This window comes from Leguminivora glycinivorella, chromosome 11, assembly GCF_023078275.1.
Source record: "Leguminivora glycinivorella isolate SPB_JAAS2020 chromosome 11, LegGlyc_1.1, whole genome shotgun sequence".
Taxonomy (NCBI): Eukaryota; Metazoa; Arthropoda; class Insecta; order Lepidoptera; family Tortricidae; genus Leguminivora; species Leguminivora glycinivorella.
In genome coordinates, this window is record NC_062981.1 from 7,386,127 (window position 1) to 7,401,486 (window position 15,360).

The following is a 15,360-nucleotide window of genomic DNA, read 5'->3' on the forward strand; positions in this document are numbered from 1 at the left end:
GCGCATTCGCAGCTGTCACAAACTTATCAATGAATATCTGGAAGTTAGACGAGGAAGCGGGACCATTAATCTTCAAATTGAGCATTTGATCCATGTAAGTCGAGGCAAGAGTGCGCTTATCTTGAAATCTGTCAAGTAGACTATCTAGAATAAGCTGATAATTGTCAGCGCTCGGAGTTATGCCTGCAAAGACGGCTTGAGCTTTTGGTGACAATTTCCCAATTAAATAAAACAGCTTCTCCTCGTCGGTAAGTGACAGATTGTCGTGCACTCTCGATTTAAAACTAGCGTAGAACAGCGGCCAGTTACGTATGTCTCCATCAAACGCTACCAGTTCCATCGTTGGCAAAGAAGGTCTAGCTCTCTCCACCGATAAAGGCGGCGAAGAGGCCGGCGGTGCGGCTGGTTGCAGTCGCTTGACCACTCTCCTGATGCGGCAGTACAAATCTTCAAAGGCTATGAGCGGCTGATAGTTAGGGACAGCAGCCGTCTTAGTCCTCAGTAGCGTGCGGTTGTACTCATTTACCACTTCTTTGAACTCCATCCGAAGTTCGTCAATAGTGTCAGCAGCGTCAAGAAAACTTTCGCGACTCACTGCATCTGTATCGGCAACTAGCGACTTTTTATAAATACCCTGGACGAGTTCAAAGAAGACGTTGCGTTTTGCTTCAAGCATTGACAACTCGTCTTCATAACACCAGCTGTCAACGCTTTCGGCTTTTGTTTCTTTTGCCATATTGCAAGAGAAGGGTTAAATATGCGGTAAATCAATTTATGTTCCTATGAAGGATAAACTCTTATAAACGTATACCTAAATTGCGGGTGCGGTTAATAATATATATTTAGGTAAATAATTTATAAGGGCGGAGCGACGAATAAAGTTATACACGTATAAATAAATACCTAAACTGCGGGAGCGAGTAAGTAAGAATAATTTAGGTAATATTTATACGGGCGGTGCGGGAGGAGAACGATTCGCAATGAATGTATGAGGAGAAAATAGGGGAACAGGGAAGAGAATCCGGTTCGAAGACCAGAAATGTTGAAGGACCTGCGGATACGAAGTTCCTAACGAACTATTGTAATAAAATAAAACAAAACGGAAAATAAAATTATGGAGATTGATGGGGAGCCAAACTCACCGATGTTGTCGTCTCGAGAGTTTATCGGGTGGCCACCCTTGCAAAGCTTGGTTCTCTCTTTCCTTGCACTGCACACTCGCGAATCGTTCTATTATAATATAATTAATTAATAACTTAATTCGTTGCGGATATTTTTATTCACCATTGACAACGACTTTCTTTTTGCGGATTGACACTTGACGTATTTTATATTTTTTAAGAAGTTTGGCAAAGAGGCGGGTGACATGACAATTAAAAATGAGGTTGAACCTATCATAAGGAAGAGCGAGCGGGATGGACGATATGAATGATAATGAATGAAAAGGGCGCGAACACTTTAATACCGTAAAGCGAGAGCTTTACTAACGCATTATATCCATCCACCTTGTTTAGCTAGTTTTGCAACATACAATTACACACAACTTAACACCGACACTCCAATAGGTACTGACACTGCAGACATCCATGGCTCCTCAAAAACTACACCTAAGTTTCTTAAGAAAAAGTTTTTTACTAAGTTGTAAATATAGTATTATATTCAATGCATCTGTAGCTTTCTAAAAGGATCGACGATTAAACAATAATGCTCTGCCAACAGAGCTGTCAATGTAAAAACCGACACTCCGATACTGACATCCTTCACTGCCACAGAGCATCCTCAGAGATTACACCTTTGGCATTATTCACTATAAAGTTTTCACAAGGAACTTGCAAATATAGTATTCAACGCACCTGAAGTTTCCTAAAAGGGTTCACAATAGCGCAGTACCGCTCCGCCGACAGAGCTGTCAATGTAAACACTGACACTCCGATGCTGACATCCTTCGCTGCCTCAGAGATGCGGCAGATGAGCGCGCCCCACGGCCAAGACTCCAATGTGTAGATGATGGATACAAATGGCACGCAAATGAGAATCACTAGCAGGTCTGCCAGCGCCAGGGAGAATATGTATCTGTGGACAAAGTGAGGTGTCAAAAAAGCACTTCAATTGATTTATTCTGCTCGTATGAATGTGAATGTGACTATAAAAACCAAATCATGAAAATTGAAATATCGTGAGTGTTTTTGTGGGCGGTGAAATAAAGCTAGCATAAAATCTAAGCTTAAAATTATTGATATTCTCGAATTTCGCTCCGCCATAAAAGTTTGTCGATGGTTTTTAGGGTTCCGTAGTCAACTAGGAACCCTTATAGTTTCGCCATGTCTGTCTGTCCGTCCGTCCGTCCGTCCGTCCGTCCGTCCGTCCGTCCGTCCGTCCGTCCGTCCGTCCGTCCGTCCGTCCGTCCGTCCGTCCGTCCGTCCGTCCGTCCGTCCGTCCGTCCGTCCGTCCGTCCGTCCGTCCGCGGATAATCTCAGTAACCGTTAGCACTAGAAAGCTGAAATTTGGTACTAATATGTATATCAATCACGCCAACAAAGTGCAAAAATAAAAAATGGAAAAAAATGTTTTATCACGGTACCCCCCCTACATGTAAAGTGGGGGCTGATATTTTTTTTCATTCCAATCCCAACGTGTGATATATTGTTGGATAGGTATTTAAAAATGAATAAGGGTTTAATAAGATCGTGTTTCGATAATATTAATATTTTCGGAAATAATCGCTCCTAAAGGAAAAAAACCGGCCAAGAGCGTGTCGGGCCACGCTCAGTATAGGGTTCCGTAGTTTTCAGTATTTTTCTCAAAAACTATTGAACCTATCAAGTTCAAAACAATTTTCCTAGAAAGTATTTATAAAGTTCTACTTTTGTGATTTTTTTCATATTTTTTAAACATATGGTTCAAAAGTTAGAGGGGGGGGGACGCACTTTTTTTTCCTTTAGGAGCGATTATTTCCGAAAATATTAATATTATCAAAAAACGATTTTGGAAACCCTTATTCATTTTTAAATACCTATCCAACAACATATCACACGTTGGGGTTGGAATGAATAAAAATATCAGCCCCCACTTTACATGTAGGGGGGGTACCCTAATAAAACATTTTTTTCCATTTTTTATTTTTGCACTTTGTCGGCGTGATTGATATACATATTGGTACCAAATTTCAGCTTTCTAGTGCTAACGGTTACTGAGATTATCCGCGGACGGACGGACGGACGGACAGACAGACATGGCGAAACTATAAGGGTTCCTAGTTGTCTACGGAACCCTAAAAATTGCGTCCACCCCTCTCTAACTTTTGAACCATATGTTTAAAAAATATGAAAAAAATCACAAAAGTAGAACTTTATAAAGACTTTCTAGGAAAATTGTTTTGAACTTGATAGGTTTAGTAGTTTTTGAGAAAAATACGGAAAACTACGGAACCCTACACTGAGCGTGGCCCGACACGCTCTTGGCCGGTTTTTAGTTAAAAAAATACTGCGATTGAATGAATGATTGAAAAATACTAGGTACTTGATTTTATATCGGTAATAACAATAAAATCCTTATACGAAGAAATTTTACAAAACCGATGCGTGTTAGCGATTTTGGTAAACCTTGTCATAACTAAGTTTATATGTCTTCAATCTGCATGCACCTAGACATGCACCTTTAGTCATGCATCCTTGAAATTAAATGCAATTGACAGCAACTCGATGAAACAAAAGACGGTCAAAAGGCTCTAATTCTTACTAAATTGAAAGAGCCCGTAGGACGTGACATGGTGTGCTGACAGGCTCTATTGTCACTTAAGCTTTGCCAATCAAGGAATTCCGTTCAAGTGAATTTGCATATAATCCTTCCACAATCCTTAGTCCCAAATTCAAATTGAAACTCTACATCTAACGAAACTGTACCTTGTTACAAAAAAAAAGCTGATAGTTAAGTCAATAAGATGGAAACATTTTAATTACAGGTAAATATTTTTTATGAAGTAAAAAGCTATATTTTTACGTATTTTTTTGCGCTCATAATATGGAACTGTGAATGTGTAATGTGTTGTATTTGAGATTTTTTTGATGATGATGTTTGATGTTTTGTAAAACCAAAGCGTTATAACCTAATATTTTTATTATGTAATATTTTAATACATACAGAAATTCACGCCTATATTACAAACTGCTCAAGTGTCAGTGCCACTCTTAGTAATATTAAATATTACAGTATTATAATTTGTCCAACAGTTTTCGTAATTAAATTATGGTTTTAATTTAATGCCAAATGCCAGGTAAATTATATCAGTATTGTTCATAAATTGTGAGTGTGCACGGGAAAACTTCCCTCTGTCGATTGCTATAAAGCCGCTTTGTCAGTTTATTCATATGAAGTTACAAGTAAATCTCACCTTAATGGTAACCGACAAAGTGGGAAGTTTTACTAAACACACTCACAATTTATGTTATAATATCTAGGACATTGTTTAGCTGGGTTGAATCCGTCCCAAACATTTCAAAGATTTTGGTAAAGGGAAACTCCTAGGAGTAAATAAACCGATATCGTTGGGCTCCGTCCCAAGTTTTAGGAAACAATATCTTGACATTCCTCTTATTTATTGCTTCAAGGAAAATCCTTTAGTATTTTATTCTAAGTAAAATTGATTGTTGAAGAGTTTATGTGATCTTTAATATTGGTTGAGTAAATTGTTTTTCACCACACCAACTGGTAAAGGCTTACTTTGCTATTCGAAAACAGATAACAAAATTGCATTTTATCCACAAAAGTGCTAAGTAATTTCATACAAATTTTAACTTGAAATCTTGAGCTGGCTGGTAGAATTTACCTACTTATAAGTAAATGATGATTTTGAATCATAAATATTGTTAATTTAATGTTTGAAGTTTTATAGTCAGTATTTTGTTCTTGTTGGTGTGGTGAAAAATGTTGTGTTTCACTCGGCGGCAAAGTTTGTTTAACCTTCACAACGCTCAAGATTCCACTTCTCGAACCACTCGCTATGCTCGTGGTTCAATATTGGAATCTTTCGCTTCCTCGGGTATCAATATTGGCACAAATAACTATTGTGAATGTGCCGTTTGAGTAGTAAATATAAAGTAGGTACCTAATAAGTTCGGAAAAGAGAAAATTCTTAGCGTGTGGATATAAATGAAAACACGACCGAATGAAGTGTTTTAAATCGACGCGAGTTACTTTCTTCCTCACTCGTGTAACGTATGACGTTAACCTATCTAATCTATTCATAGATTTAAACCGTATGTAAATGCATTTAATATTTCTTTACTGACAAACGCGTCAGGGGAGTTTGTTTTATAAGGTGTAGGATAATATTAAAATTGAAACACACAGATACGAATAACGAGTATAACATTGGATTTACACCGATTATACACCGCACAGCTAAACTGTGGAATGAATTGTCGCCTGCGGTATTTTCGGACCAATACGACCTTCAAACTTTCAAGAAAAGAGCGTACACCCATCTTAAAGGCCGGCTACGCACCTCTAACACTTCCGATGTTTCGGGTGTCCATGGGCGGCAGTGATCGCTTACCATCAGTCGACCTGTCTGCTCGGTTGCCTCCTATCCCATAAAAAAAAACTATTTCTCTTTTACCTAAATTTCACAGCAAAACGGTCCTATAATAGCTATAATTATAAGACAATCTCAACGAAGCTAAAACACACTTGCCCTCGCTTTAGCCTGCCTGCCTAGCCGAAGTGTCAATAGTTGACGCTAGGTGGCGATCAAAACGAATTCTGGCTCTGTCACGCCAAAGCGATATGAAGAGATAGCTACAATACGCTTTCAAACCATAAGCGATTGTGACGTCATGTAGGCACCCAGCCAGCGTATTATGCTTCCAATTTTATCACTTATCCACGTGGATAAAGTGTCCGTCATGCTTTGGCAAGTATGTCAGCGTGAGAGTGACAGATGTCTTATGATACGCCGGCTGCCGTCGTATTATGCTTCGAATTTTATCACTTATCCACGTGGATAAGACATCTGTCACTCTCACACTGACATACTTGCCAAAGCGTGATGGATGCTTTATGCACATAGATACTAAGTGATAAAATTGGAAGCATGATACGCCGGCAGATTGTACGTTTTAATTTTATGAGCTAAAAGACAAACTGAGTTTCGCCCGTAAAAGGGTATTTTGCTTTATTGAACCTTTTTACTCCCTTGCGGTTTGTCGTAAACTCGGCGAGCAAACTGTATGCTTTTAATAGTATCTGTATTTTTATTATCCATCTTTAGTGGGTGATTTGAAGCATATTGCAGTTAATGCATTGAGAATATGAATAGCGCGTTTATTCTAGAATGTGCATTTAAGGAATAAAAATTCAGTTAAAACTTGCATTCAGCGCGACTGCAATAAAAATTCTACGACTCTCTCGAGTATGTGGTTTTATTTGTTATTTTTAATTCATGTCGCTTAACGTCAAACTTGGGTGAATCCATTCTGCTATAAGGTTGATTATCTTTCAGATCAATATTATATTTGTTATATTTATATTTTGATCAACTTTAAAGCAGAATGGATTTTAACCCAAGTTTGAAGTTAAACCATACACTAAAAAAAGCGCAAATAGTCATACTTGTTATGGAGAATTTTTGGCCAAAAGCTGCACTTTTGGATGGAAGCAAGCCGCTTTGCATGGTGATAGTAGACATCATAGTAAACGATTTTTTCCGAGGGTATCGAAATTTCATCCCTTAGGAAGCCGAGCGTAGCGAGGTGTTTTATGAAAATGAAAAAAAATCTATCTTTTTATTGTATCGTCCGATTTTGACAAAACGTATCTCAAATGAAAGGTATTGATTTGTGTAATTTAAAAAAAATACAAAGAAAAAAATTTGAAATAAAAGTAAGAAAAAAATAAAAAAAGTAAATTTACGTCTCGCACTGAATAACTTCAAAGAATGACAGACAAAATGTACAATGTCGATATACGAGTTTTTTTTAATCGAAGACAGATAAATTTTTAGTTGAAAACTGAAGACCGCATCGAAATCAGATTAGCATTTTTTAAGATACAAGTTGCCAAAGTTGGGGAAGATCGCTTTATATGGCCACTTTGAAATTCCTTTGCCAGAAAGTCAGAAATAATATGTTTTTCTGACACAGAAAAATACATTGTAACAGTACACATCAAAATAAAATTAAAAATTCCGAGTATATTATAATTTTATCCCTTAGAACGACGAGCGTAGCGAGGTCGGTTACGAAAACCGAAAAAAAAAAATTTTTTTGTACGTCGTCCGATTTTGATAAAACATAATTATTTCATTTGAAAGGTATTGCTTTATGTAACTTAAAAAAATATTGAAAAAAATTGGAAAAAAATGTAAGATTTTTTTAAAAAAAACCTTAATTTTCGTATCACACCGAATAACCGCAAAAAACGGTAGACACGGTGTATAATTTCGATATATGATATTTTAAAATTAAAGACAAATAAATGCATGATTATAAACTAAAAACCGAATCGAAATCGAATCAGTAGTTTTTAAGATGCAAGTTGTCAAAGTTGGCTTAGTTTGTTTATATGGTCGCTTATAAATTCCTTAGCCAGAAAGTCAGAAACATTATATTTTTCTTACCTTTCCTTTCATTTGAGATACGTTTTGTCAAAATCGGACGATACAATAAAAAGATAGAATTTTTTTCATTTTCATAAAACACCTCGCTACGCTCGGCTTCCTAAGGGATGAAATTTCGATATCCTCGGAAAAAATCGTTTACTATGATGTCTACTATCACCATGCAAAGCGGCTTGCTTCCATCCAAAAGTGCAGCTTTTTTTTTCATAACTAGTATGACTAAAACCCACTGTTGGCGAAGTCGAGAATTGAACCCGGATTTCCAGCTATCGCGGTTGACGTGTTGGACCACTACACAACCTCGACCGCCGAAGTACCGAGGTTGTTGGTTTTAATTGTAATTTATAACAGACTAGCTTTTGCCCGTGGCTTCCCACGCGGTAGAAAGAGACAAAAAGTAGCCTATGTCACTCTCCATCCCTTCAACTATCTCCACTTAAAAAATTACGTCAATTCGTTGCTCCGTTTGGCCGTGAAAGACGGACAAACAAACAGACACACACACTTTCCCATTTATAATATTAGTATGGATTAAATAACACAGGTAAAAAAACTACGCATGACGTTATAATAACGACCTCTTCGTATCCTTATACGAACACAAAACTATTCAAAATTTTCAGTCAATATTATATGTGTGATTTTAGTAGTCACTATTTTTGAAACTGTCTTACATACATACATACAACACATACATACAATCACGCCTGTATCCCATGAAGGGGTAGGCAGAGCACATGAAACTACTCGTTTTAGTGCAACTCTTGGCAAATAAGGGGTTGAAAGAAAACGAAATTGTGACATTGTAGTGACAGGTTGCCAGCCTCTCGCCTACGCCACAATTTAACCCATATCCCACAGTCGCCTTCTACGACACCCACGGGAAGAAAAGGGGTGGTGAAATTCTTAACCCGTCACCACACGGGCAACATCTTACATTTTCGAAATTCTTCTTTTAGGTTTTAAATTTCTTACGTATATCTATGAATAACCTGTCAAAGAATTTTTATCATCATCATATCTGCATTTTATCGCCCACTAATGACCATAGACCTCTCTCCTAGTACGCCACTTGTCACGGTTCCGAGCTAGCAAAGACTCCTTACGGCAAGCGACAAAGTTGAACTTTTTATTATGATCTTTGATTTGACTTACGTGTTCGGCGCATTCCGCATGCCCCTATGCCTGACATAGACAATGACTAGTGTGCCGTTCCCCAACACCCCTACCACGAAGATGATAGCGAATATCACAGGCACTAAGTAAGTCTCCCACCGGTCCCCTTATGGCGTGTACTCGCTCTATGTTGAGATGTCTTCTAGGGATGACATGTCTTGGTCCTGATCTAGTAAATAATCTTTTTGGCAAGCGACAAAATTAGACTTTTAATAGTTTTAATCATGACTTTTGGTCTGACTTACGTGTTCGGCGCATTCCGCATGCCCCTATGCCGGACATAGACAATGACTAGTGTGCCGTTCCCCAACACCCCTACCACGAAGATGATAGCGAATATCACAGGCACTAAGTAAGTCTCCAACCGGTCCCCGTATGGAGTGTATTCGCTCTCTGTTGAGTTGTCTTCTAGGGACGCCAACGTGCCGTTCGGGGATAGGGACGTCATCGTCTGTAACAATGAGAAAAAATGTCAGTCAATTATACAAGACAGAGTCATATAGTTAAATACATACGCTGTACTCCTTCTACCCCTCTAAGTAGACCGCGGCTATCTTAAATTACATACATTATCTGGGTAAACGGACCTTTTTGTCGATGGCGCTTACAGCGTTATGAGCGCTGCTCGTGTACAAATACGACGCCGCGGGACGTAAGCGCCATCGACAATAACCTTATTGGACCTCCCTTTACCCAGATAATGTCACATATCAGCTCCCTTTATCGCCCACTGCTGAGCATAGGCCTCTCTTCTAGAGTACGCCACTTCTCCCGTCAGCTTCGCTTATTAGCTAATTTTGACTTCATTTGAATGAATGAAGTTGTTACGGAAGAGCGGAGTCTTCTAACACAGGTATTTTATACTTAATAGAAGACTCCAACCTTTACAAATTGTTACCCCTATCTAGTTTTGTCAATAACATATTTTTGATTTTCATTTTCATTTTAATTGTCATTCTCATTTGAATGAATCTCTAATTTGATTAACGTCAACGGTCGCCGACACTCCGAAGTTATAAGCGATGCCTAACTTTATCTTCAACGTTTGTATGAAGTCCAAACGCTAACGTTGACATGTGACGAAGACCACAACAGTCAATATGACTGTACCTTGAGTAAGAATTTTGATGCTACGTAATATTATGGGGTACGTATCACAATGTCTAAAATTAAAAAAAACCTAACGTTAAATGACCTAGTACGTTCAAAATACCTAAAATCAAAATACCTAATGATTTTAAATATGTACCTAAGCAAGTTACACCTACGCACGAATTACCGAAATTTAAAATACCTATTGGACTAAATACCTAATGTTTGAAATACCAAAAACTATGTCACCTAAGAAATTTTATACACCAACATTTGAAATACCCTATGGTCAAAATACCTAAAATGATTAACCGGTCAAAATACCGAAGTAGTAGGGTAGGTTCCGCGAGCGTAAAAGAGGGTATATATATTGAACAAAGTTTAATTATTTTCTGTCAGCCATTATAGATTGCACAATGATGAGATATTCATTCATACGTAAAAATGTCTAAACAAAGTAAGGTGCATTCGGGTAATTCCGAATGACAGAAATGCTCTAGTAATTCCGAAAGAGGAATCTTGATATGATGGAAATAATGGCGATTTTTATGCGACTTTCGTAATTGGACGACTTTCGGAATTACCCTAATGCACCTTATTAATGTATTTAAAACTCAAAAAAGTGGTTACAAAGTTTACGTGGGTGGTTTTGCGTATGCGAAAAGTCGTGAACACAAGGACACTATATTGATGTTGCAGTTCTAACCTAACCTAACCGACATTCGTGCATTCTTAACAAAATATTGTATTTTTTGAGGTTGCAGTTCTAACCTAACCTAACCGACTCTCCTGACTGCCTTTAGTATTAGTGGTTATTCTGAGTTTAAGAAATATGCCAAATACAATTATGAAAATCAATTTTATTCATAAAAGGCAATCGGCGTAAAAAGTATTATGCTAACTTATTTTCGGACAAAGTAATATTAATATTAGTATTATTTTAGACTATGCCAAATAAGTTTTCTGCCAAATTAAAGGTGGCCACTGACGAACCTTCCAAATGGATGCCGTTACAATGGATTCATCCAAATGGAAGGCGTCCAATTATTTAGCACACTGACGATCGATCCATCTCATAAGTCCAAAGGTGTTATTGAAATACCTAAATTTCTAGCGAATCAAGTACCTAGAAAGGCACAAATATTATTGTTATTATATTCGATCAATAGTCTAAACACTGCATACAAAAAATAAGCGACATGAATATTATCGAAACCTCAAAAGTTATCGCAGAATCGCTAGTTTGTAACTTGCCATAAACATGGATGATTACGATACTCTTCTTGTAAGTCTTGTAACATAGATAAAACGAAGTCTCGGCGTGACATGTTTACCTATGATCATGTTCGTGTGTTTATTTGGCGGCAGCGCCGTGCAGACTGAATAAAAATGGACGTAGTTTTGCATTTGGAGTGCGTCTAGATGGCGTGGTGCGCGTTTTGTGTACGTTTCTAGCACTGACGGTCACTCCAAAGTCGCCACGCCGATACGTCCAAGAAAATCCTAATGTAAAATGTCTATTAGGCCACTTAAAATTTTGGGTCACAGGTACACCGATACATATGTAAACCGAAAATGTACCTCGAAAAACTTCTGGCCCCGTAGCTGAATGGAATTTCTTCGACGCGAAACGAAAACGAAACGCCGCGAAAGGTAGTCTGGCTCTGTCGCGCCATTATAGATATCTACGAGCGTTTCGTTTCGTGAGCGTTTGTGCCATTCGGCTGCGTACCCTGACAGAGATGGTGACATTGCTTGATTTATATTATGACACACAGTCAAACACTAGCTATATGTGTGGTGCGAATATTTTAAGATTTTTCGTTTGGTTGGACGAGCGAATATTATCAGAGCGAAATTTGACAATGTTGCGCCTGCAGCTGCAGCCGACGTCGCTGCAATACTTCTCGCATTTCAATTATATAAGAGTTTTGAATGATTCACGGTTATTTTCATTAGACTTATATTGACCGGGATATATACCGTGATTGCCTTTTTGATTTTTGTCGAGCTCTCGAATATTTCGACGCAGTTGCATGCATTGTGATCACGGAAAATTTCAATTATTTGTCGCTGTGAGTATCTCCCACTTCAGATCCAGTACGCTCCTGAGCATTACCAAAGACATATCGTCACTACTTAAAAAATCTCGTATCTCACGCTGTTCCTCAAAGTTAAAACGCAGTACCTGTCTATACGCATTTCATACATACTTATTACAATTTTTTTTTCATTGACAGACGAAGATACAAGTTTTTTTAAAAGTAGTGACGATATGTAACTCCGTATAGACAGATAAAGTCTAAGAAAAAAACGTACCTCAGTACCATACAGAAAAGGTACGGTGGCCTAGATGGCATTACACCTTTGGGGTACGCTCAGCTAGATGGCGCTAATACTAATATTTAAATTGTCAAAACTGAGGTTCAAAAGTTTTAAGCCCGTGTCAAGAGATGGCAGTCTATGCACTGTGATTACACATTTTACTTCGACAGTAACTCTCTATAATACTCGATCCTGTTTGGCATTACCTAGCCTTGCAGTAAACTAACAAAAGTAGACCCGAGAGACTCAATAACCCGTCACGTCGGATAAAAATAGGTACCTGGGCTGAAATAACTTTTCACTGCCACTAGGCCTCCTGGGATTTTCACCGGAACTAGGACTTATTAAATTATGGTTATTGCAAAATTGTTTGTAAACATCGGTAAACCTTTTTTCCTGGTAAAGTTAAAATAAAATCATGATTTAAGTTTTGCGTGACCTTATAAACAAAAGCTTTTGCAATATCGAGAAAGGGAGTAAAGGTTGTTTGACAAATAACGTTGTCAGAAAAAGGTTAGTGATTTGTGATAGAAAATATAACGTGACAGTTCGGATGGATCGAACAATGCTCCAATAGTACATATTACTTACTAGCTTTTTATATAAGTAGTTTTACAAATTTGCCGGTATACATATTGTACAATCTGTGTATAAAGTCACATTCAAAACTATCAATGTAATTATAAACTGAAATCAGCAGTTATTTTTGCACAAATTTTTCGAGAATTGCTGAAATATGAAAAAACGTGGATCCATAATTCCAAAGCTGTGTTTAGTAACAGCAGGGTGGCTAGCCGAATGGCACAATCGCTCACGAAACGCTCACGAAACGAAGCGCTAGTAGATATCTATCTCTATCGCGCTTGCGTATTGGCGCGACAGAGCCAGCGGCGTATCGCTTTCGTTTGGCGTCGGAGAAATGCCATTCGGCTACGGGGCCTGTACAGCCGGCGATGAAATGTGTAATTACTTAAGCGTCGTAAAGACCTCCTCCTCCTTGCGTTATCCCGGCATTTGCCACAGCTCATGGGAGCCTGGAGTCCGCTTTGAGAACTAACCCCAAGATTTGGCGAAGGTACTAGTTTTTACGAAAGCGACTGCCATCTGACCTTCCAACCCGAAGGGTACTAGGTCTTACTGGGATTAGTCCGGTTTCCTCACGATGTTTTCCTTCACCGAAAAGCGTAAACATAAATTCCGAAAAACTCATTGGTGTGAGCTGGGGTTCCACCCGCGACCTCCGGAACGAAAGTCGCATTAGTTCTGTGGTCGCACGTACTTACCGCTAGGCTTACTAGCGCTTAGGCAAAGTAAGCAAGCGTCGTAAAGACCTATTGCATTAGATATTATAGAAAGAAGAAAATATTTCTAGTTTCCTTTCTCAGCTTAAATATATTCTTAAAATTTTAGGGGGTTATTAGTGGAATAAAATATCGTTAAATAGATTGAGCATTTATAGCCATTTAGGTCTAAGATAAAAGCCCTTCTCTTTTCTTTTTAATAAGATATAAGTAATATTATCTTCATTCACCCTTAATATGAAGTTAATGCCTACAAGTTATTGTTAAATTCTCAGATTTATGAAATAGTTCGTATTACGTATAGGATTAATTTATACTAAAATCACATAACTGACCATCTGCTTAAAAAAACTTCAACATCCCACCAACAGTATACTCCGCATAGATTGCTAAAAATGGCTAAGGTGGACTCCACGGGGTATCACTCGTATTTGATACGTTTAAGTAAGTACAGTCGACTACAAATAGATTTATCCACTTTTTCACCTTATTACAATGCAATAAGGTGAAAAGTGGATACATCTATTTGTAATCGACTGTACAAAAATCTCCCCTTGGGCTTCCAGCCTATATTATTAGCGTATTAAATTTATTGACAACGTCATTCAGTTTCCGATTCATCGGACACGTCATAAACAGCCCGCACCCGTCCGTCTGCCACACACAAGTCAGATACAATTATAAATATAAATGTCGGAAAACGAGCAAAATATGATTTGAGACGCGTTTTATCAAGATATACAAATCCCATCAAAAACAAAACTTGTAAAAACACCAAGTCTTCGCAACCACAGAACTTTATTTATATAGAAGAAACAAGTTCATCTATTTGTATAGGGGCCGAGCGTGTCAAATTTTGTACTGAAGTTGTTTCTTGCCTGTAATTTTAAATATGTCTCAGGCTCTTGATTGTTCATAATTTTTGTGTTGTTGCAATTGAATATCACGTAACGAGGCATTTTTTATGTTTTGATTGACTTCAACTTACAAAAATTGACGCCCGAAAGCTGCAAGCTGCGATTAAAGACGGACAACTCAGTGGACTTCACTGAGTTCATTTGACACGCTAAGTAGATACGTTTGCTTGATCTATGGTATATATGACATCTGTGTTCGCAACCCAGTTCTTCTGGCGTAAAAAGCGTTGAGATCCCTGTAATACCAAGTCGGTTAATTTATTCAGTCCCTACTTAAAGGACCTTCTGCCACAAGTTATTACGTAGTTTACCTATAGCTAACCTAATAACATATTACTCATAGCGATCATATCAATATGAAAAATATTGCACGTTTTAAAGAAAATGGACTGACTTGGCAATCGCATGAAACAATTTTGTCATCGGTGTAAGTAATATATTGGGTTGGTAAGAAAGTAATGAGCGATCGATTGAATTCCACATAAATTTTTTGAGAGAGTTCTAGAATCTTCTATGGTCGAAAGTATATAAAGGGCGAGTCGCACAGTTTCTCGTCAGTCATTCACTAGCTGTCGCCGAGCTAATATAAGGAAGAAAATGGACGAATTAAAAGTGCATGTAAGGCATTGCTTACTATATGAATTTCAGTCTGGCCATTCAGCCGCCGAAGCAGTGCGTAATATATGTCAGCGTGTTGCTCCTGAAGTTGTGTCTGAGGCCACGGCGAAACGATGGTTCCAGCGGTTTCGTAGTGGCGACTTTTCATTATCAGATCAACCTAAGTCTGGTCGACCGGTGAAGATTGATGTAGCCAAATTAAAAACCTTAATTGAAGGAGATCCGAGGCTAACGAGTCGTACTCTTGCTATCGAGTTAGGCTGCTCTCATGTCACCATAGAAACACATTTACACGAGTTGGGAAAAAACTACAAAT

General features: G+C 38.1%; 1 protein-coding gene across 1 annotated transcript in view; it reads right to left on the bottom strand.

The window, feature by feature from the left end:
• LOC125230810 (neuropeptide CCHamide-2 receptor-like) overlaps positions 1–15,360 on the bottom strand; it is a 153,064-nt gene that overhangs the window by 39,507 nt on the left and 98,197 nt on the right. Inside the window, exons 2-3 of the mRNA XM_048136033.1 lie at positions 9,037–9,242; positions 1,854–2,073 (exon numbers count right to left, since the gene is read on the bottom strand). Coding sequence (XP_047991990.1) covers positions 1,854–2,073; positions 9,037–9,239 — 423 coding nt within the window. The 5' untranslated portion in view covers positions 9,240–9,242. The remainder of the gene's footprint in view (positions 1–1,853; positions 2,074–9,036; positions 9,243–15,360) is intronic.